The 25,273-nt window shown below is 42.1% G+C and overlaps 1 protein-coding gene across 4 annotated transcripts in view; it reads left to right on the forward strand.

The window, feature by feature from the left end:
• chrdl2 (chordin-like 2) overlaps positions 1–25,273 on the forward strand; it is a 61,887-nt gene that overhangs the window by 34,728 nt on the left and 1,886 nt on the right. For all 4 annotated transcript variants that reach the window (XM_041194799.1, XM_041194798.1, XM_041194801.1 and 1 more), the window contains 4 exons: positions 5,201–5,372; positions 9,381–9,575; positions 11,340–11,522; positions 22,197–22,295. In XM_041194799.1, the coding sequence (XP_041050733.1) occupies positions 5,201–5,372; positions 9,381–9,575; positions 11,340–11,522; positions 22,197–22,295 (649 nt within the window). The remainder of the gene's footprint in view (positions 1–5,200; positions 5,373–9,380; positions 9,576–11,339; positions 11,523–22,196; positions 22,296–25,273) is intronic.

Consider the following 25,273-nt stretch of genomic DNA (forward strand, 5'->3'; position numbering starts at 1 on the left):
AGACACATATAATAAAGGAACATCTGTAATTATGGGTGACTTTAATATGCATATAGATTGGGCAAATCAAATTAGTAACAATACCATAGAGGAGGCATTCCTGGAGTGTATACGGGATGTTTTTCTGGACCAATACATTGAGGAACCAATAAGAGATCCTCGACTGGGTATTGTGTAATGAGAAAGGAATAATTGGCAATCTAGTTGTGTGAGGCCCCTTGGGGATGAGCAACCATAATATGATAGAATTCTTCATCAAGATGGAGAGTGACGTAGTTGATTCTGAAACTAGGGTCCTGAATCTTAATAAAGGAAACTATGATGGTATGAGACATGAGTTGGCTATGATGGATTAGGAAACGTTACTTAATGGGATGAATGTGGATAGGCAATGGCAAACATTCAAAGAGCGCATGGGTGAACTGCAACAATTATTTATTCCTGTCTGGCGCAAAAGTAAAACAGGAAAGATGGCCAAACCTTGGCTTACAAGGGAAATTAGAGATAGTATTAGATGCAAGGAAGAGGCATACAAATTGGCTAGAAAAAACAACAGACCTGAGGATTGGGAGCAGTTTAGAATTCAGCAAAGGAGGACCAAGGGATTGATTAAGAAGGGGAAAGTAGAGTACGAGAATAAGCTTGCAGGGAATATAAAAACTGACTGTAAAAGTTTCTATAGGAATGTGAAGAGAAAAAGATTGGTGAAGACAAATGTAGGTCCCTTACAGTCAGAAACAGGGGAATTTATAATGTGGAACAAAGAAATTGTTGACCAACTAAATAAATACTTTGGTTCTGTCTTCATAAAGGAGGGCACTAATATCATACCAGAAATGTTGGGGAACACAGGGTTTAGTGGGAGGGAGGAACTGAAAGAAATCAGTATTAGTAGGGAAATGGTGCTGGGGACATTGATGGGATTGAAGGCCGATAAATCCCCGAGGCCTTATAATCTACATCCCAGAGTACTTAAGGAAGTGGACCTGGAAATAGTGGATGCATTGTTGGTCATCTTCTGAGATTCTATAGACCCTGGAACAGTTCCTACAGATTGGAGGGTAGCTAATGTAACCCCACTATTTAAAAAGGGAGGCAGAAAGAAGACAAGGAATTATAGACCAATCAGCCTGACGTCGGTAGTGGGGAAAAGTCTAGAGTCCACTATAAAAGATTTAATAGCTGAGCACGTGGAAAACAGTGGCAGAATTGGACAGAGTCAGCATGGATTTATGAAAGGGAAATCATGCTTGACAAATCTACTGGAATTTTTCGAGGATGTTACTAGTTGAGTTGATGAGGGGGAGCCAGTGGATGTGGTTTATCTGGACTTTCAGAAGGCTTTCAACAAAGTCCCACATAATTAAAGGAAATGGGATTGGAGGTAGTGTATTGAGATGGCTAGAAAACTGGTTAGCAGACAGGATACAAAGAGTAGGAATAAATGGGTCTTTTTCCAAATGGCAGGCAGTGACTTGTGGGGTACAGCAGGAATTAGTGCTGGGACCCCAGTTATTCAGAATATACTTTAATGATTTAGATGGGGGAATTAAATGTAATATCTCCAAATTTGCGAATGACACAAAGCTGGGTCGGAGGGGGAGCTGTGAAGAGGATGTAGAGATGCTTCAGTGTGATTTGGACAAGCTGAGTGAGTGGGCAAATGCATGGCAGATGCAGTATAATGTGGATAAATGTGAGGTTATCCATTTTGGTAGCAAAAACAGGAAGGCAGATTATTATCTGAATGGCTATAAATTGAGAGAGGGGAATGTGCAACGAGACCTGGGTGTCCTTGTTATCCAGTCGCTGAAGGTAAGCATGCAGGTGCAGCAGGGGGTAAAGAAGGCAAATGGTATGTTGGCCTTCATAGCCAGAGGATTTGAGTACAGGAGCAGGTCTTGCAGGGCCTTGGTGAGACCACACCTGGAATATTGTGTGCAGTTTTGGTCTCCTTATCTGAGGAAGGATGTAGTTGCTATAAAGAGAGTGCAGCGAAGGTTTACCCAACTGATTCCTGAGATGGCGGGACTGACATATGAGGAGAGATTGAGTAGGTTAGGATTAGATTCGCTGGAGTTCAGAACAATAAGGGGGGATCTCATAGAAACCTATAAAATTCTAACAGGACTAGACAGAGTAGATGCAGGAAGGATATTCCTGATGGTGGGGGAGTTTAGAACCAGGGGTCACAGTCTGAGGATATGGGGTAGACTATTTAGGACTGAGATGAGGAGAAATTTCTTCACCCAGAGAGTGGTGAGCCTGTGGAATTCGTTACCACAGAAAGTAGTTGAGACCAAAACATTGTATACTTTCAAGAAAGTGTTAGATATAGCTCTTGGGGCAAAAGGGATCAAAGGATGTGGGGAGAAAGTGGGACCAGGCTATTGAGTTGGATGATCAGCCATGATCATAATGAATGGCAGAGCAGTCTCGAAGGGCCGAATGGTCTAATCCTGCTCCTAGTTTCTATGTTTCTATGAATCCTGGAATGAAGCCTTGAAATGCTAAGAGTGAAGCTCAGAATGGAGATGAAGCTGTCAAGTTCAAATAAACAATCAGCAGCAAACTATCTCCTAAACTCCTCGCTACTCACAATAGTAATGCTGCTGACCCTTTTTATCCCACCCTTGGATGAGGTTTTGTTAAAAGTGGGCTTCTCTTCTGCCCGTTTTGCCCGTGTGACGAGCGCAAAATCACACATTGCGTAAAATTGAAATCAGTTGCTTTTTTAAATGACCTTAAGTGGTCCTTTAATTGTTGGCAGGCGTGGCTCCGACACCCACATGCGCCCACCGACGTGAAGATTTCTTGCATGCGGGATGATGTCGGGATGCCCTCCCGACGTCCTCTTGTGCTATTTCATGCCTATTCAGATTAGGCACATGCCCACCCGTGAGGTAAAATTCTGGCCGTTAGGAAGAAGGGAAGAGAGAGTTACGCGAAGCATTTGCTACAATCTTCAGCCAGAACTGCCGAGTGGTTGATCCATCTCGGCCTCCTCCGGAGGTCCCCAGCATCACAGATGCCAGTCTTCAGGCAATTCGAATCACTCCATGCGATATCAAGAAACAGCTAAAAGCAGTGGATAATGCAAAGACTGTGGGACCTGACAATATTCCAGCAATAGTACTGAAGACTTGTGCTCCAGAACCTGCCGTGCCCCTAGCCAAGCTGTCCCAGTATAGCTACAAAACTGGCATCTACCCGGCTATGTGAAAAATTGCCCATGTGTGTCCTGTACACCAAAAGCAGGACAAATCCAACCCGGCTAATTACCGCCCCATCGGTCTACTCTCCATCTTCAGTAAAGTAGTGGAAGGGGTCATCAACGGTGCTATCATGCGACACTTGCTTAGCAATAACCTGTTCACTGACACTCAGTTTGGGTTCCACCAGCGCTACTCAGCTCCTGACCTCATTACAGCCTTGGTTCAAACATGGACAAAAGAGCTGAACTCCTAAGGTGAGGTGAAAGGGACTGCCCTTGATATCAAAGCGGCATTTGACCAAATGTGGCATCAAGAAGCCCGAGCAAAACTGGAGTCAATGGGAATCAGGGGCAAAAGGGAAGGTTCACCTTCCGAATCCATGACCACTACTATCTAGAAGGACAAGGGCAGCAGATAGATGGGTGCTTGTTCCCCTCCAAATCATTCACCATCCTGACTTGGAAATATATCGCTGTTCCTTCACTGTCGCTGGGTCAAAATCCTGGAACTCTCTAACAGCACTGTGGGTGTACCTACACCACATGGACTGTAGCAGTTCAAGAAGGCAGCTTGGCACCTTCTCAAGGGCAATTAGGGATGGGCAATAAATGCTGGCCCAGCCAGCAAAGCCCACATCCTGTGAATGAATAAAAAGAAAGGTGAAGGGACAACACTCGATGCTGACCTCAAATAAAGCTTCCCAAAAAGATTTAGCCAAGCCTAGACGTTGATTTCCTATATTCTGATGTCACTTTGAATCTGGAACAATCTCTAGGGAATCTGTGATGCCCAGCAACAGTGAGATCAACATGCAGGCTGATCAGCAAATCAGACTTCAGAATTCTGAGTGCAAACCAGGCACTAAAAGGTAGAGGTTATGATTTACTTTTTAATGATTTCACAGAAAGTACAATAAAGATTGTGACTTACACATGGAATTATGGTAAAAGCTGAAATATCATAAGTAATGTTTAAAAATACTTAGTAGTTTGAAAAATCATATTATTTTTGAATGTTCCTCTGAGGGAATGAGACTCCACACTTCTAAAATCACTTTTTCAAGACTAGAGACATTGGTCAGCAATAATTATGACCTAGTATGCCATTAAAAACTCGTTCATCAATGCATAATATTTCCTGTAGTTTTTACAGCAAGAATAACGTGAGAAAAGTTTACGTGAAATTACTAATTCCCCATTGGCTTCATCTGCGAAGATTGTAACAGTGCAGCCAGTGTAGGAGCAGGGTATTACTGACCGCAGTCTCTGGATTTCTGGGCATGTGTGGAAGCCTGAAGTTTCTGTCAGTCTCATAGAGTAATGATGGCATGTACTGGCTGTCTTGCAAATTCCAGGCCATTATATTAACAAGGCCCAATTTTGTCATCCAAAAATGGTCCTAAAGGAATTTCTATGCTAATATATTTGACTTTGATTCACACTATTACCTTATGTAGTTGCAAACCAATTAAAAATGTTTTGTCAAACTTTCTCATGGAGGAAGTACCCTTCCAACTCAAAGCTATTGACATTCTTTTCTGCTTCTTCATTCACTGTAGTTCATACATGGCACTGAGCTTTTCTTTTATTTCAAAGGATGATTTTTATGAGCCCAATTGTCTTGTCAATGTTATGCCTATGCTGGTGGTTGTGGCACTATAAGCCTGCAATTTTTGCACTGTTGCCACATGACTTCAAAGCTATATTCAAGCAAAATCTGAAGATAAGTAGAAGCTAGAAAGCAGATCTGAAACTGTAACAGATGCCAGATAACACATACCCAGTCAATGGCCATCACAAATCCATTAATAAAATGCATCGTTCTGGGGGAATACTGAAAAGTTGAAAGCTTATTAACAAAAGCTGAAACAAAAAGTCACTTCTCACTTGCAGCAAGGCCTAATGCATAAATTCAGGACACATTATTTGTTGTTACGGTGCAACATGCACATTTGAATGAATGGCATTCTAACTTTGTTCAAACAGAGACATTCGTACCAGCGGACTCAGTATGAATCTCGGGGAGGCTTCGGGAGCACCATTGCCAATTTACCTAGAATGCCCAGCTCAAGGACTCATCGTGGTTTGCTAACTGACCCCCAGCAGGGATCTGGTACCATTGTGCAAATAGTAATCGACAAGCACAGGCATGGCAGAGGTAATGAAATTTTGCAAGTTAAGTGATAAGCTCACTTTCAATCAATTACTTTTGGATTACTGGTATTCCTTATACAATATGCATTACGGGAACTCACTAAGCCTCCTTAGACAGCACCATCCAAACCCATGACCACTACCATCTAGAAGAACATGGGAACACCACTATCTGGAAGTTCCCCTCCAAGCCACTCACCATGCTGACCTGGAAGTATATCGCCATTCCTTCACTGTGGCTGGGTCAAAATCCTAGAACTCTCTAACAGTACTGTGGGTGTACCTACACCACATGGACTGCAGCAGTTCAAGAAGGCAGCTCACCACCATCTTCTCAAGGGCAATTTGGGATGAGCAATAAATGCTGGCCTAACCAGGAATGACCACATCCCATGAATGAATAAAAAAAGTCAAATGTTCATAAAGAAGGGTGGGAAACAAATGGCAGGCCTATCAGTGCTCATCCTATTGATTATATGTTTCAATCCCGTGCACCTAACTATTAGTAATGCAAAATCCTGAGGAGGAAGAAAAGGGAAAAAATAACAGTGGCTGATTTCAGAAAAAAAGTGCAATAGTAAGCTCTGTAAGATAATTAGCAAGTTCCAAGAATCTGTTATGGATATCTAGCTTCCTTGAGCATTAACCTTGTTATGGGACAGTGGTACGTAACATGCCTGTCACTGGCCTGTTTAAAGGCAACTTTCTGAGAGAGGAGATACTTTCTGGCATCTAATGTGACTTTGACTATATATTTTATACAAATAGAATCCCGCTTCATTATTTATTTTGAATATTGTATATAAATCAACTATATTCAGTCCCTTCATAATTTAAAAAACATTAATCATATTCATCGAGTCTATGTTTCTGCAAAGCAAACAAGCCTAACTTTCTAGCCCTATTCCTTTTTAACTGTCAACCCACTTTCCCTCCTCTTCAAGCACTTTGAGATTTGCAAAAGGCCAGAATTGGGAGGCTTGATCCATTTTTAGGTTTAGGTTGAATTTTCATTTTTACAGTGAGCTATGGGTGCCAAACAGGCACTCTGCTGCAGATCATTAGCTTTTGGAACATAAAGCTGGATTTTATGGGGCACTATAACCTCTGTACCCTTGATCAAAAAGTCAGTCATTCGCCCACCCACCTAAAACCTGACAGCCCTGCAATGCTATTATGCTGGGAGCAGCCTTATTTGTTTCAGAGTGGGACTTCTGCCCCCATCTGAGAGGAAATCCCACCCTAGAGAGCTGCTGACCAATCTGATTGGCCAGCAGCTTTGTAGTCCCAGCAGCACCAGCTTTGAGCGGTGGCCACTGCTGTGACTACAGGCAGTTCCTGTGGACGATGGAGCCTGGACTTAAAGGTCCAGACCCCAGCAAAGGAAGGAATCAGGTGGGGTCTGGGTTTGAGAAGCCACTGGGGCAGGATTAAAGGAGAGCCCCTAAAGGAGATACCTCCCTTTCTGCCTGACAGCAGCCCACACAGTAAAAGTTGCCAGGCTACCCATCTTGCCTCCACCTTCCACTGGCGCACGTAAAATAGCAGCAGTGGCAGAATGAGTCTCTTAAGTGACCATTAGTTTGCTAATAAGGCTTCAGTAGACCTAAGGCTGGGCAGGCTGCCTGATGCTTTCCCCACTCACCATACAATGAGAGACAGGTCAGGGGTGGGGAGGAAGGCAATGAGAAGGCCATCCACTTTTCTTTATGAGCACCGCTCCTCCCCCCATCCCCCCCCCCAACCCTGTATTCAAGTACACTGGAGGCCATAAAAATCCAGTTCACAGGAATATAGAAAGGGGAGTAGGCTGTTTAGCCCTCTAACTTGTTCTGCCATTTAATGAGATTATGAACCAACTCCATGTACCCACCTTTGTTCCATATCCCTTATACCATTAGCTAACAAAAATCTATCAATCTCAGTTTCAAATTTAACAAGTGATCTGGCATCAATTGTCATTTGCAGTAGAGAGTTCCAAGCCTCTACCACTCTTTATCAGTGAAGTGTTTCCTAATTTCACTCCTGAAAGGCCTGGCTCTAATTTTTAGTCTACACCTCCTAATCTTAGATCCCTGACTAACAGGGGCTCTAGCTACCCTATCAATTCTCCCTAATATCTTGAAAACCTTGATTAAATCCCTTAGCCTTCTAAATTCCTGGAAATACAACCTTAGTTTGTGCAATCTCTCCTCGTAATTAACCCCTGGAGTCCAGTTATCATTCAGATAAAATTTACCACTAATGCAGGTTATCAAGCCCATGTCTCACACTCTGTTCTATTATACTTCATACTCCAAACACTTATTTATCTGATACTATAATCTCATGGCCCCAACTGAAGTTACACGTTAGACAATTTAGAGGAATTTGGATACTGATAGGATGTTGCAGTCCAATTCTTTGATCTTGCTCCCATGAAGTGTGCTCTTAGCACACGATTGTGGAATCATCTCCATGGGACAACTTTTGTTTTTTTTTCCACAAATAAAATCTTAATTATCCTTGTTATCAGCTGTTAATGTATTCATATATGTTTAAATGAATGAAATTATGGCTGATTTGTCAGCTATCAATTCATTCATTTGGGAGCAAGAATATTTTATTTATTCTATTCATATTTCAAAAAAAACTAATGCTTGTCATTGGTTCTCTATATGTGTCAATCCTTTCTACCTGTTAACAATGATGGTCATATAATTTTCAAATCTATTCATTGGAATAGGTTCACTGAGTCAAGAGTTAGGTCAGCTACCACCTGGGCTCAGGTTATGTCAGAACTATATTGGATGTTGAGTAGGGTACAGACTGCCAACTACTTATGGATTGGCAGCCACGTTACTCTAAAATGCCACTGCTTCTGTCATCTTAACACAATGTCCTTCATTTGCAAAGCTAATTCAGAGATTATTTTAAAAGCAAAAAAACTGTGAAAGCTGGAAATCCAAAACAAAAATAAAAATACCTGGAAAAACTCAGCAGGTCTGACAGCATCTGCAGAGAGGAACATCTGCTGAGTTTTTCCAGGTGTTTTTATTTTTAATTTTGTTTCAGAGATTATTTTCATTTGTTTATGGTTTATGTGCATCTCTGGTGAGTCCAGCATTAATTCTCCATCGTAGTTGCCCTTGAGAAAGTGGTGGTGTGCTGCTTTCTTGAACCATTGCAGTTCGTGTGGTTTGAGTGCACTCACAGTGCTGTTAGGATTGTGTCTATGAGTTCAGTCCTTGTAATTATCCTGTTCTGGGCAAAACTGCATGATTTGTTTTTGGCCAGCCAGATGTCTGACATGCACAGAAACACATTAGCATGTTTAATAGTGTCCAAACCAAACTACTGAAAAATCTACATAAGTGGAATTTCCTCTTGCTCGATAATGCTCCCTTCCCTATAGTGACACATTTATTGGGACTTAGATGCAGGTTGGCATGGAACCAAGGTATGTGCGAAAACGTTACTGGAATTTAACTGGCTAAAACCATGCAACTTACTGGCACAATTTATTCATACTGAGCACAAGCTAACTTTTACATTATTTGGCCAGCTAAATCTACATTACCAGTTATAGCACTGGCTAACTGAATCCTATTAATGAGTCAGACAGGCTGGAGTAATGCGGAACCCAGCCATTTTGACCTGTATTGGCTCAAAATTAAAACTCTTATCCTTCTGTTTACTCCCATTTTGACTTTGGCAATAATTGTCAATGAAAAGACAGGGGGGAGTTGCAGTAATAATAATCCCTACAAGTTATTAGCAATCAGATTCCCAAAATGAGGGATAAAATGTACTTGAATAACTGAATCATAATAGTCATAGTGTGAATATTTTCTACAATTGCACAAGTAACAGGAAATGTGGACAAAGCCTGGCAATTATGCAGACATCAAAGTTTATCATAGTTCAAGCAAAATAATAGTTTGTTAGAAACTTACATAGTACCATGTAAAAATGGTAGACAAACAATGAGTTGCTTTTCAAAAGATTGAGCTGCTCTTTCTTGTGTCCTCAGTTTGTGTCTCAAATGGGAAGACCTACTCACATGGAGAATCATGGCATCCAGTCTTGCGCCCGTTTGGACTAATGGAGTGTGTGCTGTGTACGTGTAACATAACCAAACAAGAGTGCAAGAAGATCCATTGTCCAGATCCCTACCCATGTAATTACCCACAGAAAATCAATGGAAAATGTTGTAAAGTTTGTCCAGGTAGAAATGATTTTATTTAATGCAATTTAGTTCTAATTAAACACTAATCATGTTTAGAACTTGTGGAGGATCAGATTTGAGACCCTTGTATTTTGCAATGGGACAAATACACAAATAGTTGCTCTGAATTTTGCATATTGTCTCTTACATTTGTTCGCCCCCAAAAATTGAAATTAACATTTTCATTTTATTTGATGGTTACATTCCCAGTTTTCTTCCTTCCCCTACAGCTCTGCCTCATGCTAGTATATAGTTCTATGGATGCCTCTAATAGTTGATGTTGTTTTGTGAATGTGTGCAGAAAAGCAATTTCTAAGGATGGCATTGCAACCATTCTGCCCTTAACTGACATTTTTGCATGTGTACTCTCCAAAGAATTCATTGGATGTTCATTGGGAGTGGAAACCCTGAATGATTTTCACACCCCCTCACCCAGGGGCACTGAGACTAACTATAGCACCCTTACTAATGGAGATTTCTAGGATATCGCTGATCTGTTGGCTCCATGTTTCACAAGCTACTTAACAACTGAACAATGTTACTTATCAACCGAACAACCAAGGACCTACTGTAACTAATGGAGTACTACAGGGCTCAGTGCTGGGGCCTCAATTATTTATGGTCTATATTAATGGTTTGGATGAAGGGACTGATTGTATTATAGCCAAGTTTGCATATGACATGAAGATAGATAGGAAAGCAAATGGAGGAGGATGCAAACGATCTGCAAAGGGATATAGATAGGTTAAGTGAGTTGGCAAAAAATTGGCAGATGGAGTATAAAGTGGGATAATGTGACGTTGTTCACTTTGGCAGGAAGAATAGAAAAGCAGAATAATATTTAAATGAAGAGAGACTGCAGAATGCCAGAGTACAGAAGGATCTGGGTGTCCTTGTATACATGAATCATAAAAAGTTAGCATGCAGGCGCAGCAAGTAATTAGGAAGGCAAATGGAATGTTGGCCTTTATTACAAGGGGGCTGGAATGTAAAAGTAGGGAAGTCTTGCAACATCTATACAGGCATTGGTGAGATTGCACCTGGAATGCTGCATACAGTTTTGGTCTCCTTACTTAAGGAAAGATATACTTGCATTGGAAGCAGTTCAGAGAAGGTTCACTTGGCTGATTACTGGGGTGAAGGTGTTGTCTTAAGGGCTTGTGGAAAGGTTGAACAGGTTGGGCCTATACTTATTGAAGTTTAGAAGTATGGGAGGTGATCTTATTGAAATATATAAGATTCTGAGGAGGCTTGACAGGGTAGATGCTGAGAGGATATTTCCCCTTTTGGAGAAATCTAGAACCAGGGGGCACAGTTCAAAGATAAGGGTTCTTATCCATTTAAGATGGAGATAAGAGGAATTTCTTCCCTCAGAGGGTCTTTAGTCTTTGGAATTCTCTTCCACAGAGACCACTGGAGGCTGGGTCATTGAATATATTCAAGGCTAAGTTATGCAGACATTTGATTGACAAGGGAGTCAAGGGTTATGGGGGATAAGCAAGTAAGTGGAGTTAAGGCCACAGTCAGATCAGCCATGATCTTATTGAAAGGCAGAGCAGGCTCAATGGGCCGAAAAGCCTACTTCTCCTTATTTCTTATCATTTTATGATTTAATCTTACTTAAGCAACGATGGTAGTTTCAATCCAGCAGTCTCTAGGAATTAGATAGCAGATAATGTTCAAGGAAAAAGAAACTAGAACCTACTGCTAATAAATAAAGATGCATTTGCGTTAAGAGTTTAGTTCTCCGTTTTTCTTCCACAGCACCAGGGATACCAGGGTTTTCGCAAGATGACAGTAAGGAAGTAGAATGCGATGAAGAGACTGTTCTGGTTTATGAATCACTCCTGGTCCAGGAAACTGATTCTCAAAAATACAGCAAGAAAATTGCCATAGAGATTGACAATCTTCCAGAAGTAGAAGTCCATGTCTGGACTCTAGTAAAAGGTGAGTTTTATACACCACAAAATTAAAGCTAATAATTGTGAAAAAGCCAAAATGTTGTCTTCACTATCAATCCATTTATTTTACCTAGTTAACAATCTACTTATCTATCTAAAAATGTATCCATTCTATCTTTATCTTTATATAATAGTTCCTGTGAAATGAATAAAAATAGAAATTCAAAGCATTAACCTGTTTTCCTCTTTCAGATGTTGACTGGCTTGTCATTTTTGGTTTAATGTTAGATTATCAGTGATTTTATTTTTAATTATCCTGTGAAGTGAATAACCTGCTTCCTCATTAAAAGGAGAAAATTACTGCTGGTGTGTTACCCTACAAATGTTTAACATGCCTGTACAAAATCACCGTCATTACTGTTTTAATGGCATCTTTAACCTTTTTATAACAAACGAGTTAACACCTCTCTAAAATGAGGGTGAAATTGCAATTTTCTAATTCAAAACAATTACACTAATATCTCTGACATTTTGTTTATCCACATAGCTTAGCACAGAAGCAACAAGAAGCGTTGAGCTGTGAGTAACAAAAAGAAGTCCTAACATATGATTGCTAGGGCTTAATTGCAAAAATCAGACTGGTGTCTACACTTTGCCAAGTCATAAAATCATTATGGCACAGAAGGAGATCATTCGTCCTGTCGAGTTCATCCCTATAGAGTAATCTAATTATTCCCATTCCCCCACTCTAGCTCCATAGCCCTGCAGGTTTAATTCGATCATGTGCCCATCCAATTTATTTTTGAAATCATTATTCGTCTCTGCTTCCACCGTCCTCATGGGCATAGAATTCCAGGTCATTGACACTCGCTGAGTACAAATATCCTTCCTCATATTTTCCCTGCATCTCTTGCCTAAAATTTTCAAATTGTATTTCCTAGTCCTTATACCATAAGCTAATGGAAACAGCTTTTCTTTGTCTACCTTATCTAAACTTGTCATCATCTTGTACACCTCTATCAAATCTCCCCTCAATCCCTTTTGCTCCAAGGAAAACAATCCCAGCTTCTTCAACATTACCTTGTAGCTAAAATCCCTCAACCCTGGAGCCATTCTGGTAAATCTCATCTACCCTTTCCAGGTCCTCACACCCTTCCTAAAATGTGGTGACTGGAACTGGACACAATATGTGGCCTAACAAGAGCTTTATAAAAGTTCAGCATAACTTCCTTGTTGTTTATGAAGCCCAGGATCCCACCTGATTTACTTTCCCGCAAACTATTTTTGTTTCAAATTTGTAGCAAACTCAGCAAGTCCCACTGAGAATAATTGTGACGTGACTCTTTGTTCTGCCCACAAGTGCTTTAGATTGAAAGCCATCTTTAAGACAGTTGGATTCTAGATTCATTTGTGGATTCCTCTTACTGTTTTTCTACTATGTATGGGTATGGAATACCACTGGATGTCACCTGGAATATTGCAGATTCCTGCTGGTTGGCTAGACCAGAAGAAAAAAATGTTGTTACCGGGGAAAGCATTGAGATTGGATGCCGGATAGGCATGATATTGGTGATGTGCCTGCCCAACACAGCAGGGAGGCCCAAACTACTTGCTAATGCAGGGTTCATTTAACATTTTTCGGCGAGCTGTGGATGCCAAACAGGCATTCCTTTGCCACTCAGTGTGCTTTTTAGGAAGTAAATTGGCTATCTATTGCACACAGCCAACCTGTAAGCAAGGCTGGGGAGAGAGCAGACGTTGAGGGGGAAGAACAGGCTGGAAGATTTTCGTGGGGCCTGAAGGGGCACTTCTCTTTCTCCAGGCCTCAGCAAAATCTTAAAAATTCCTGAAAACACAACAGGCAGGATTTTTGGGTTGTCGGGCGGGTGTGCCCAGGAGCAGCCAGGAAACTGTCCGCCACCTGCGATAGGCTCCCGACCACGATTTCACACCGAATGGCCAATTAATAGCCAGCCAGCATGGAAGGCTGAGAAACTCAGTGCTGCCGGGGTGCGGGAGGACTGTGAATGCAAAAGTCTGTGTATGCGGGGAGGAGCGCGGACTGAAAGCTCCCTGAAGCCCCCAAAAATAAAGATTCTGAAAATGTGAAAGACATGTCCCCACATTGGACCGCTCACATGAACATAAACATAATGAAAATTAGGTCAAAACGTTTTTTTAAAATTAATGTCGGAAACCTCATCCCTCATCGTGGATGAGGATTCCTAAAAAATCCAAAGGCCCCCTGGCCGATTCGCCTGCCCGCCAACCATAAGGTTGGAAAGGCTGTGAAAAATAGCTTTAAATTCATAAATTAATGGCCTTAATAGGTCTCTTAATTGTCGGTAGCTCGCTGCCGACGCTCGCGCACGCCTGCTGACCGAAATATCGCGCAAGTGCACGATGACGTTGGGACACTCGCCTGACGTCATCGTGCACTATTTTACGCCTGATCTGGTCGGGCATGTGCCCGCCCGCAGGAGGTAAAATCCTGCCCATCTTTTGGAAGAAGACTCCAAAAGTGTCTGTACCGATTAAGCTGCTCAATGACTGTAGAAAGTCAGACTTGCGCACATCTTGCATGTTTCACCCATTTTTGTTTGAAAGTTGCAATTGGAATTCTACATCAGGTTCAGTCCCCTAACATGCAAATTTCAGTAGTGTTTTTGGCTGTTCTGGATCAGAGTGTTGGATAACCAATGAAAGACCTGTCAGACAGCTGATTCAGGTTCCGATGAGTAAATGGAAACACATTGCTTTCAAAGAGAAAAGGCCAGAGCATGTATGGCACATGTCAGTGCCATTTGTCCAGGCTTTGGGAATTCCAACTGGCAATCCTTAAAAGGATGATCACCAGAAGCTTCACTGTCTTTGGGATACAAAGCAAAGTGTAGGAATAAAATATACTTATTCAGAGTGGCAGAAGGTGGGAAGTGGTGTTCCATGAGGACCAGTGTTGGTTTAGTTTACAATTTATGTAACATTTTAGTCTTTGGAATCAAAAACATAGGGCAGGATTTTACCCCCTTCGAGGGTGATGTTGAAGTGTGGGCGCACGGAGGTGGGCCTCCGATCAGTGGCCCCAATTGGGCCCATTTCACGTGGGCGGTCCAATTAAGGCCCGCCCAGCGTGACATCCGCACAGAAGCGCTATGTGCTCCCTGTGCGGGCAGGGGGGAATGCCTAAACCTGAGAGTGCGCTCTTTCGCACATGCGCACGAAAGAGCACACTCATTTCCCTGAGGTTAAGTGCTGCCTCAGAGAGTTCGCCTCTACTGTCAAAAATTAAAAATAGAGAAAAGAAAATCCCTGACATGTCCCCTCATGTGACACTGTCACATGAGTTGGGACATGTCCATAATTTTTTTAAAAACTTTAATTACATTTTTTAAAACCTACATGAAACCTCATCCCACCCATGGATGAGGTTTCATGCTTTTCATAATGCCCGCTAGGGCTCCTGGCCTGCCCGCCAACCTTAAGGTTGGACGGGCAGGTCCATTAATTAGTTTAATGACTCTGTCAACGGCCTCAATTGGCCATTGACAGGTCGGCGGGCGCACAGCTGCTTTTGCCGAGCCCCCACCTACCTGAAAATGTAAATGGGGCACAGTGACTTCAGGAGTTCCGCCCAACATCACCACGCGTCATTTTATGCGTCAGCGAGCAGGCCCCGCCCCCACTTGCTGACAGGAAAATCTTGCCCATAATTTCTAACTTTGAAGATGACACCAAATTTTTTTGGAGGGAGGGAAATAGTTAATACTGAGGTCAACTGTGACAAATTACAAGAAGATATTAAGAAGCTTGCAGACTGTGCATATAATTGGCAAATAAATTTCAACATAAATGAATGTGAGGTGTTACATTTTAGCAAGAAAATTAAGGTTACATATACTTAGAAAATAATAATCTAAATAGGGTACAAGAGCAAAGAAATCTGAGGGTATAAATAGACAAATCACTAAAAATGACACAGGTTAACAAGGTCATAAAAAAACAAACCAAGCACTAGGATTCATTTCTAGAGGGGTAAAATTGAAAATTAAAGAAGCTATGCTGCACTTGTAATGAGCCTTAATTAGGGCACACCTGGAGTAGTGCCTACAATTCTAGTTGCCATATTTTAAATAAGATACAGGGGCACTGGGGAAGATGGAATAAAGGTTTACAAAGATAACACCCGAAATGTGGGAGTATACCTATCAGAAGAGGATGAATAGGTTGGGTCTCTTTTCTTTTGAAAAGAGAAAGCTGCGGGGTGACCTTAACAGAGGTCTTTAAAAATATGAAATAGGATAGACACAGAGTGAATATTTCCACTTGTGGGGCAGAGCAAACAAAAAGGCCATCAGCAAAAGATTTTGAACCAGAAGTCAAAAAGGGCATTTGTGGGAGAGTCTAGGACCAGAGGGCATATTCACAGAGATGAGGAGGAATTTCTTCTTTCAGCGGGTTGTTAATCTGTGAATTCTTTACCGCAGAGGGCTGCTGAGGCTGGGTCGTTAAATATATTCAAGGCTGAGATAGACAGATTTTTAATCAGTAAGGGAATCAAGGGCAGGATCCTGCCCCCCCCCCCCACCCCCCCGTTAGGGGCGAAGTTAAAGTGCGGGCGCGCAGAGGCGCCAACTGGAGGCACGCCGCCTTTTTACGTGGGCGGGCCAATTAAGGCCCACCCAGCGTGATGTCCGCACAGAATTGCTGTGCACTCCCTGTGTGGGTGGCGGTGAATCCCTAAAGCTGAGGGTGCACTCTTTCGCACTAAGGGCTGCCTCAGGGAGATCGGCTCTACTGTCAAAAATATTAAAAATAGAAAAAAAAAATCCCTGACATGTCCCCTTATGTGACACTATCACATGAGTTGGGACGTGTCCATAATTTTTTCTAAAAACTTTAATCACATTTTTTAAAACCTACATGAAACCTCATCCCGCCCGTGAATGAGGTTTCATGTTTTTTCTAATTCTCGCAAGGCTCCTGGCCTGCCCGCCACCCATAACCCTAACCCTAAGGTTGGACGGGCAGGTCCAATAATTAGGTTAATTACTCTGTCAATGAGCTCAATTGGCCATTGGCAGGTTGGCGGGCGCGCAGCTGATTTTACTGAGTCCCCGCCTACCTGAAAATTTAAATGGGGAGCGGTGACGTCAGGAGTTCCACCCAATGTCACCACGTGTCATTTTACGCATCGGTGAATGGGCCCCACCCCCCGACTGGAAAATCCTGCCCTAAGAGTTATGGGGAAAAAGCAGGAAATTGGAGTTGAGGATTATCAGATCATCCATGATCTCATTGAATGGCGGAGCAGACTCAATGGTCTATATGGCTCCTATGTCTTATAGTCTTATGGTCCCTTTACCCAGAGAATGGTGAGAATGTGGAACTCTCTACCACAGGGAATGGTTAAAGTGAATAGCAGAGATGCATTTAAGGAGAAACTAGATAAACATTTGAGGGAAAAGAAAACAGAGAATTATGATGATAGAGTCAGATGAGGAAAGACAGGAGGGGGCTCAAGTGGAGCATAAATGCCGGCATGGGCTGCTCGGGCCAAATGGCCTGTTTCTGTGCTGTACATCCTGTATAATCCTTTACAAAAAATGGAAGGCTTTCTTTGTTGCTGTGTTGCTATCTTTGAGCCTCACATAATTGTCTGACTTGCTGTTGGCCAGTTCTTGAGCCTGTCAGCGCCTGCTACCCCAGCTCTCTTCTGAAAAACCTTACATGCTGCCACAAGACAATTTTCTTCATGTAGTAGGGTGCCCGTTTGGCGCTGGCAAAACGTTAATGAGGCCTGAACTTAAAAATGATTTGGGAAACCCAACTGGCACGTTGGTCGGGCTCCATGGAAGCACCGCTCCTAGTCTTCCTGTTTGGCACCCCAACTGGAATTCTCCCCCCCAATAAGAGTGAAACATTCAGAGGTGAACTGACCATTGTATAATAGACAAAATAAAGAATGACAAGGAAGTTTGTGATGGGAAAAGAGAGATTTGAGGCTAGAGATTGTCGGGTGACAATCATCTTATATCCTTAAGTACGAGAACATTTTTTGGAAAGCCTCTCCTAATAGGCGAGTTATAGTAAAAAGTTTAATCACTTGAGCTTTATAGAGAATTATTGGTTAATGAGAGAAGACAAATTTGATATGAGTGAGTAAACTAAGCTTCCCATAGATAGCTTTAACCAATGAAAGAGATATGGCAGTTCCGTTGTGACAATAGTGACGGCAAAAGTGTGATCAGATAAAGGAAGACTAAGTTGTGAACCATCAAAGCTAAGAATTGGCAGGAGCTGGTTAGGCACAAAGGAAATGTGTCTTTGCAAAATTGAAAGAAGTAAAATGTTGCCGTATTGAAGGGAATGGAGACAACCAAGATATAGTGATTCAGTTGTTACTTTCAGAAGACTACAGGTTGTGAGAACTGGGACTGTGATCAGAAGAAAATTGGCTATATAGACTGGAATCAATAGAATGAACAGGGATGGATGATCAGAGAAGGTAATAAAAAGAAAACTACAAAATGGGAGAGAGGATAGATCACAGAAGATTTCCCCCACACTCCCCAACCCACCCCCGAGCTCCCAGAGGAAATACAGCAAGTTATTTGAGAATGATTTAGATAGACATGAGCATTATCTTGATAGATGACCATGGTTACTCACAGAATACTAAACAATGCCAAATCCTTTAAAATACCTCATATGCCTTTGAGACAATTACAGATGATTCACCAAAAAGAGCAAAGCGGTGTAATGAGGTAATCTGTGGAACTGCTCTGCTGAAAGCTGTACCGATGATAGTGGATTAGAACAGAACTTTCAAAGTGATGGATAAGTTGAAAATTAACAGCAGCATCCGTAACTTGAAGAAGTATTGATGTTGTGGCAATGTGATAGTTTGGAAGGCGGGAAGAAATGTTTTTCTTAGAGATAGTATGAACAAGAGCAAACTTACAATGAGGAAAAACATTAACTGGGAGTAAGAGAGATTGAAGAGACGCTATAGCACAAGGAGAAGTTCAAAAGATCAATTTTTGAAAATTATAGGAGGTTACTCTCTGATTAAGAGGTCTTGTGGCACAGACAGCTGAGTACCTGCCTCTGAGTCGAAAGCTCCAGGTTCAAGTCCTACCCCAGGACTTGCTGGCCAGGGAAGGTGTGTTCGTAACGCGGCCAAACAGGTGGAGTATCAACCTGCAAATCCTTGCAACACTTGCCAATGGTAGACAGTGAGAGTGGGTGAAACTCCTGTCGTGGAAAGGAAGTTGGAGCCTCTACCATCACTATCAATAGCTTCAGATTACAACACACATGTCAAAATGCATGTTGCCACAGCAACTCAGGCTCCTTCAGTGAACTTTAACACATCACCACCATTCTAATTAATTGCACAGGCTTCTTTGATTGAAAATAAATCCCATAGCAACACTGGACACCATGGGCTAGATTTCCACTACTGAGGTGGGTAGCTTGAGTCAGGAAATTTCCCAACTCGGAGGATCTACCTAGGTTTAAAGAGCCCCATTATAACCAATTTTCATTCCAGGAAGGCGGGGAGATATAGAATTGGGCACATTGACTCCAGAAGCAGATCCTAGATGGCCAAGGGGGTGGGCAGGTGCCAAGGCAGTCTGGTTAGAGGGCCAACCTGGTTCTCTAGGACTTTGATAAGCTATTAGGACTGCTAGCCCTCACCCCTTGCATACCCTTCACCCACCACCCATTCCCCATCCCCCACCATGTCAACTAAAGTGCCCCATGCCCCTCACATGTCTCCATGCCACCTCCATAGACCATGGGCAGATCTCAGGAGCCATGTGCAGATGAAAAAAATAAACTTCTAACAATTTAATAGAGTTCTTCCTCATATTTGATAAAGAAAAAAACTCATTCATGAAACTCATGCAAAGAATAGAAATCTCCTCAATTGTTATAAAAACAAACAAACCTCTATTTAGTAACAACATCAAAGGCAGTTAATCCTTTAACAGCTTCTTTAAACTGTCAGTCAAAATGTGAACTCAGCCCCCTGCTAAGGTAAGTGCTTTTACAACTTTTGAAACTCAGCCAAGAATATATAATTACCTCAGCTGTAATGATAGTCATTTGGAAATGTCTGCAATGAACTCTATTGAAACTGCAGAAACATGTGAGTTTTTTTTCTAACCTACACCAGCAGTCCAGCAGCCAGTGATTTTTAACTCTAACTAACAGTTCAGCCTGATTTGATTTCATTTTTAAAGGGCTGGTGATTTAAATAACTTCAGATCATGATACTTGAACAGACCTTTTCCACCCTTCAACAGCATTTACATCCACTCCATAAATTTGTAACTCTCACGCTGCAGGTTTAAGTCCTTGAAACAGTGAAAATGTGGTCCGTTTGAACTCAGCACTAATTTCAGTTGGCCCTGCTAATTTCGGGTTTCTTGCCTGTGTGATTCATTCCCTGCCCTCTTCCCCCTGCCAGCAAAAATAGGACCTGTCAGAAATGGGGTGGGACTTCCACATCAGGGTCCTGTCCACTATTTTTAAAGGTCCCTGGAGTCTGGTGTCAGGTTGGGACCAGATTCCCAAGTTTACTGACACTTTACACATTAATGCACACTGAAAACCATTCACATTGACTTGAGAGTTGCAGTCTAACTGTAACATGGCAATTTTCTCTCGTGTGATAAATTGGCATTATCAGTTTAATGCTTAAACTATGGGAAGTGTGTAAAAATCTTACATGCCATACATTCTTAATATTGATACGCAGCCATTTTATTCCTCTAATTATAGCCAGATTGTAAGAAACAGCTGACTAGAACAGTCAGAGAAAGCAATGCAATGCTCCTAGTGCAACAAATATGTGCTTAAATTATTTTTATGACCCCTCGATCAGCATCTCTGCAAACAAAATGGGTTTGAAACCAAATCCTTCAACACACATAAATTTGTTTTACAATCTTGTAAAACCCTGGTAGTGAAAGACGGTGACATGCAGTAAAGATATCATTCCACATGGTACCACCCTTTGGATATGTTGCCAGATTAGTAGTGTGAGTAGCTGCACAGAAGCAAACTTTGACATGTATCCTTAAAATAGATTTATATCTAAATGGAATCTAAATGGAATTAAGATTATTTGATTCTGTATAATTTCCAATTGGCTTAAAATAAAACAGAAGATTATATCCATGCAGCATGCAAAAGTAGGAGCTATTTGCATCTGTACTATACACCTTCTGTACTAAAAGATTTATAAAGCAAGTCACCAAAACCATAAACTGACACAGTATGCCCATTATCAAAGCACTGTGCTACAGAGCTACAGAATGGGGTCGTTCTGCGCATTGTTTGCCAGGAGTTAAGTTTGGCTGTGCCTAGGGTCTTGTGAAGGCAGTAGTCAAAAGTGCAACACTTCACCACTATGAAAGGAGCATAATTGGATGAACTGAGTCATGCTGATTGAGTTCTCTCTGCTCTTCCGAGCAACTGGTTGCAGAGCAGGCATGGATCAAGAGCTTGCCTACCAGTCTGGTGTCAGGATGGGAATGATGCTTAGTGTTGAACACTTAGAATAAAGAAGAAAACATAACTAAATTAACTGTGCAAGAAAAACATGTAGCTTCTTGTTTATAGTAATTGTTGTCTTCTACACCCTGACACACTGATGTATTGATTCACCTCTATAATCATCACACTTTCTTAAAAAAAAATCTCCTTTGTTGTGGAATGAACCTTTTCAGTTAGCCTGCTCTCCCCGGTTTCCTCGCATGGTGAAGAGTCTATCATACTGTGCAGTCACTGCTCCTGCTGTTCTTTCAGCCACTGCCGGCTTTCCATGTTTGATAAACTGTGGTTGGAATGTACAATAGAAAATAGCGTGTGATACATTTATGTAACATGTACCTGATCACACAACATACTAATTTGAAATTGCAGTAGGTTTTGTCCATTGAGTCATAAGAGATGTATTAAAAGTTTTTTTGACACTTATTTATAGAACAAAAATGTAGAGATGCGCCAAAAATCAATTTTTTTTTCTCTCTGCATTTTGTTTTGGATATTTAGGTGAAAACACAGTGATAACTGACACTGCACTGTTATGTGCCTTGAAGTTAAGATTCTTTATAACCCCATGAACCTGATATCAGAAAGTTATGGGGATATTTTCATTTTTAAAAGGTGTTTCACAATATTTTGAACTTTAAGGCAGAACTTAGACTTAATAGATTACCCATATCTAGAGATGCATGCTTACATCTGTTTTCGTAGCTTGATTTTCCTGCAACAAATGACTAACATGAAGCCAAAGGCTATCACTTGATGGACGCCACTCTGCATCAAGAATGACCAGGGGTCCCTCCTGTTGTTACCACCTACTATAAGTTTGTTGGGAGGATTTGCAGATTGACAATCAACCTGTTTAGCAGCGTTATGAACGCACCTTCCGTGGCCATCATGTCTTGGAGTCGGACTCAAACCCAGAGCTTCTGGCTCAGAGGTGGGAACACTAACCATTGCACCACAAGATCTCTCATGTATAGCTTAAAGTAAGTTATCAAGTGTGTTGAAAGGCGTGTATTTATAATTGACACTCTGAATTCCAACTCCACAGCTAAATCAGAAGGAACTGCTTTTGAAAAATGAATTTGTTTTACAACAAGCTGGTATATTAACTTGGAAATTAGAATCCTTAATATAGCTGTCACTGTTTGCACGGCAGGTGTTCTACGCCACTTTCACATGGAGAAAATGTCAAGAAGAGACTTTGAAAAACAGGTTACCCTTGGATCTTTTAAACCACTGACACGGACCACTCAGAGTAAGTAGCAGCTCAGGGCCTGCAAAGCACAACAGTAATGGAATAAACTAGCAGGAACACATTATTCTTTGAAGAGAGTAATTTTATAAAATGTTGCAGGGATGTGCATACTGATTTTACCACTGTAATAACCCAATCCCAGCACACAGCCATGTTAGGTATAATGTGGATTAGGTGCTGTAAAACTCTACTCTGCTCCAAAAATATAGCTTAAGCCAACCCTTAGAATAAAGTGTTGAACTGCATGGTGATAGGATTATATTTCCGTTTCCCATACCAGTCATCCCCATGACTAATGGTAAGATTGTCAGTTTGTTGCCACATCGTGATAAATTAAGGAGCAACTGTACATTGTTGACGTAAAGCCACTCTGGAAACTTATATTTGATTCTTGGATTCTTAGTTTCTGTTAAGTTGCCTTTCAAGAAAGGTGGCTGGAGGGAGATCACAAGTTAAAATAGATAATGAAATAATCTATTCTATCGAGTGGCATAGTAATATTTAGCATTTTTTAAAAGAAATTTAAGCAGTCGGAGGAATTTTACCTCAAGGACGGGCAGGGAAGAGTTGGGTGATGGGTGATTAAATTGACAAAAATATGGAGCCGGACCCGAATATGCTGTAAATGCATTTGTTTTAACTACGTGGGTTTGGGAATGTTCAAGTAACCTGTTCTGGAGAGTTGGGTCCATGATTATAATGTGTTAGTGAGACGCTATTCCTCAAGTTTTGACAGTTATTTTAATTTAATGCTTGCCTTTTGGCATTCTGAAGGTTCAGGGAGCAACTAGACCCGACAGTTAAATGTTTTTTAGAACATTGCTTGTGGGCCAGGAGCAGGGGAGTTGCTTCTTCTGGTAGTTCAGGAAAATCATCTGCTCTGATTGGCCAACACAGTCCCGTCCCGTCCCGTCCGACTCCCCCCCGCCCCCCCCCCCCCGCCCAACGGATCACCTCCAGTGATCTGTCAGAGCTCCATAATCTGGCAATTCCTCCTCCAAGATAGTGAACTCGAGCCTCCCTCCACATGATCTTGCCCTCCCTCTCTCTCAATCGTTGGTTCAAAACCTCTCCCTTCTGACCCATGGTCTTTGCCTCTCCCCGCAATTTGCCAACCAACTGCACCGAGTCCAATCTTCTCATCCCTCTCTCCACACTGCCACACCCAAGCATCCCTACCATTCCTTGATCCTTTCTGATTGCCAGGGACCGTCTCCAGTAGTCTCCTGCTTCTACAGCTGGTTTCCTGGGGCTCATTTCTGGGTGGGAAATTAAGTTAAAAATGAGAATGATGTCCTGCCATTAAATTTATCAAGACCTCTGCATTCCCAGTATCTCACCAACATTCCCCCATACTCTCACCAACGTGTTCCCCTGCTCCACGCACCCTGTTTCCCATTGATTAAGTTCTTTCACACAAGTCCGAAGATAATATGACCCAGAAATTGCTGAAAAGATAATTACAAATGCACGGGGCTGAATTTAACAGCAGGGGCGGGGGGTGTTGGTGTGGGTGTGGCATATTGCTGGCAAACCAACTGACTTTAAAAAAGGCTACCTTGCATCAATATTACACTGTGGGCTGCCTTAACAAGCAAGAGAGTGGGACTTCCGTCCTTCAGTGAAAGGAAGTGTCATCCTCAAAAGCTGCCAGCCAATCAGATTGGCCAGCAGCTCTTGCAGTTCCTACACCATCAGAACTCAGTAGTGGGTTTCAAGCATCTCCACAAAGAAGACTGATGGGCTTGTTGGGTGGGGAGGATTTAGGCACTTTAGGGAGGGTTCATGTGGGGGCTGGAATATTGGAAGCCAGGCAGGGTCAAAGAGGTGTTGGGGGGGGATGTATGACATTAGTGAGCTGCCCTCAATGCGCACAGCATATTCCCCCCTCATAAGATTTTACCTCCCCACTCTTTCACCAACTTCAGTGAAGAAAACAGCCTTCCCACTCTTGCCCGCTTTCCATTGTCGACAATATTATGGCAATGGAGACAGATTGAGGACCTCAGTAGGCTGAAGGGCGGGTGGCTACTGGGTGCCTTACCAACCCCTGTATTATGGGGACCGGGTCAGAGAAGGCTAGCAACCCATCATATTAAATGTGCCCAACAGCCAAAAACTTATCTGGTACAGTGCCATAAGATCCACCCCACGGTGCCTGCCCTTATTAACGTGCCAAAAACCCATCGATTTGCGACCAGAAGGAAATACATGGTGATTTGTGAATCATCATTAGCACTGCAAAAACAGGAGATTGCCACCAATTTCCCCATGACAATCGAGAAATTGCTGGATTTGCGCTGTAATATGAATGATTCTCGCTGAATGAATTTAGCGCTTGCATCCTTAAAGTAGATTGGGTTTGGGAGCTGTTGTTGAAGAAGCCTTGGCAAGTTGCTGCAACACACCTTACATATGGGACACACTGCAGCCACATTGTTGAAGCAGTGAAGGGAGTGAATGTTTAATGTGGTGGATGGAGTGCCAATCAAGATGGCTGCTTTGTTCCAGATGGGGTCAAGCTTTTTTATTGTTGTCGGAGGTGCACTCATCCAAGAAAGATGGACAATATTCCATTGCACTCCTGACTTTGTGTCCTTTGGTGCTTTGATAGATTAAATTTGGAGAAGGTGGGCAGGATTCTTAATCGCATATGGGGTGAGCATTGGTGGGTCAACAGGCAGCAAGTAGCCAATTAAAGACATTGTATGGCCACTTAAGGCCTATTTTCAGGGGCCGATTGGAATTCTCAGCTCTTGGAAGGAACTCCTTCTCTAGAGGGGCTGCTGATTTTTATCTTTTAATTTAAAAGTTTAACTCTTAGGAACTTAGCTGAACGGTGGGCTTCAGCTTCTTCTGAGCTGGAGGGCTCCCTATTGGCTCTCCAGCTTTGAGACCCCATCATTAATTGGATGGCAAGCCTGCCCTCTAGCCACTGATGGGCCAATTGGGGGAAAATCACTGCTATGTGGCTGTTT

This window comes from Carcharodon carcharias, chromosome 9 (assembly GCF_017639515.1).
Source record: "Carcharodon carcharias isolate sCarCar2 chromosome 9, sCarCar2.pri, whole genome shotgun sequence".
Classification (NCBI taxonomy): domain Eukaryota; kingdom Metazoa; phylum Chordata; class Chondrichthyes; order Lamniformes; family Lamnidae; genus Carcharodon; species Carcharodon carcharias.